This window comes from Sinocyclocheilus anshuiensis, unplaced genomic scaffold, assembly GCF_001515605.1.
Source record: "Sinocyclocheilus anshuiensis isolate Anshui unplaced genomic scaffold, SAMN03320099.WGS_v1.1 scaffold212, whole genome shotgun sequence".
Lineage (NCBI taxonomy): Eukaryota > Metazoa > Chordata > Actinopteri > Cypriniformes > Cyprinidae > Sinocyclocheilus > Sinocyclocheilus anshuiensis.
The window spans coordinates 404093-405039 of NW_015558566.1; the positions used below are offsets into that span (position 1 = coordinate 404093).

The following is a 947-nucleotide window of genomic DNA, read 5'->3' on the forward strand; positions in this document are numbered from 1 at the left end:
AAAAAAAAAAAAAAAAATAACAAGATCAATAGCATGGTCACTGGCAGAAATTTACCTTTCAGCGAAAATTAAAAGAAGATAAATAACAACTTAAGTTCTCCCAAAGAGATTTAACTTGATTACACATAAGATAGAATACACATAAGATAGACATTATGAGAAATCTTAAAATGTACCTCTCTTATTTTATTAGAAATGCAACATTTCCAATGAATACTATCAAAAAAATTGGTCCAGAAAAATTGACATCTAGTATATACTGAATAATGTAACAATCGCTTTACTGTTACAAAGACAACAGTAAAGACAAACTCAGTCTAATAAAATTTTGGGCATAATTGTTTTTCTCTCATTAAAGCAAAGGTATGCTTTAAATAAATACACATAACTTGGAGACAAACTTTTGATGACAGAATTGAAAGATCTAGCTGGCAGAGGAAGACTATACAAAGTTATAAATTCTTCATACTCCAGTATAGTAGCTACCATCATTTTTCAATAAATAAATATGTATGTGTGTGTGTGTGTGTGTGTGTGTGATAAAGATGAATATAAAGCACTATGACGTAAATGATTTCCCGCAGTAATCACGTGCTATCAGCACTGACCATGACAGGAGAATATTCATGCTCACCTCTAACGGCCTTAAACAGTTCACACCAAACTCCTCTCGACAAACTTGTCTCTTTGAATGTAACTCTTAAAAGACATCTCGTTGTCCACCGCAACCTGTATGCCGCCATGTTGATTCAAAACCTAATAACTTTATTGAGCTCTGTACACTGACACCTTATATCCCTTTATGGAGAACAGACACTGCTCTGCATGTTGCTCTTTTTAGAGTAGACGTCACAGTTACGTCACTTGCAGCTGCGCGCGCATAGTGGTTGCAGAAAAACACTGGGAACAAGTAGACGTTTAAATGGACATACTATGGATGAAAACTG

General features: G+C 34.4%; 1 protein-coding gene across 1 annotated transcript in view; it reads right to left on the bottom strand.

The window, feature by feature from the left end:
- Positions 1–840, bottom strand: part of LOC107679503 (lactation elevated protein 1 homolog B-like) — a 26233-nt gene extending 25393 nt beyond the window's left edge. Inside the window, exon 1 of the mRNA XM_016475070.1 lies at positions 635–840. Within this exon, the coding sequence (XP_016330556.1) occupies positions 635–743 (109 nt within the window). The 5' untranslated portion in view covers positions 744–840. The remainder of the gene's footprint in view (positions 1–634) is intronic.
- Between the last annotated feature and the right edge of the window lie 107 nt (positions 841–947).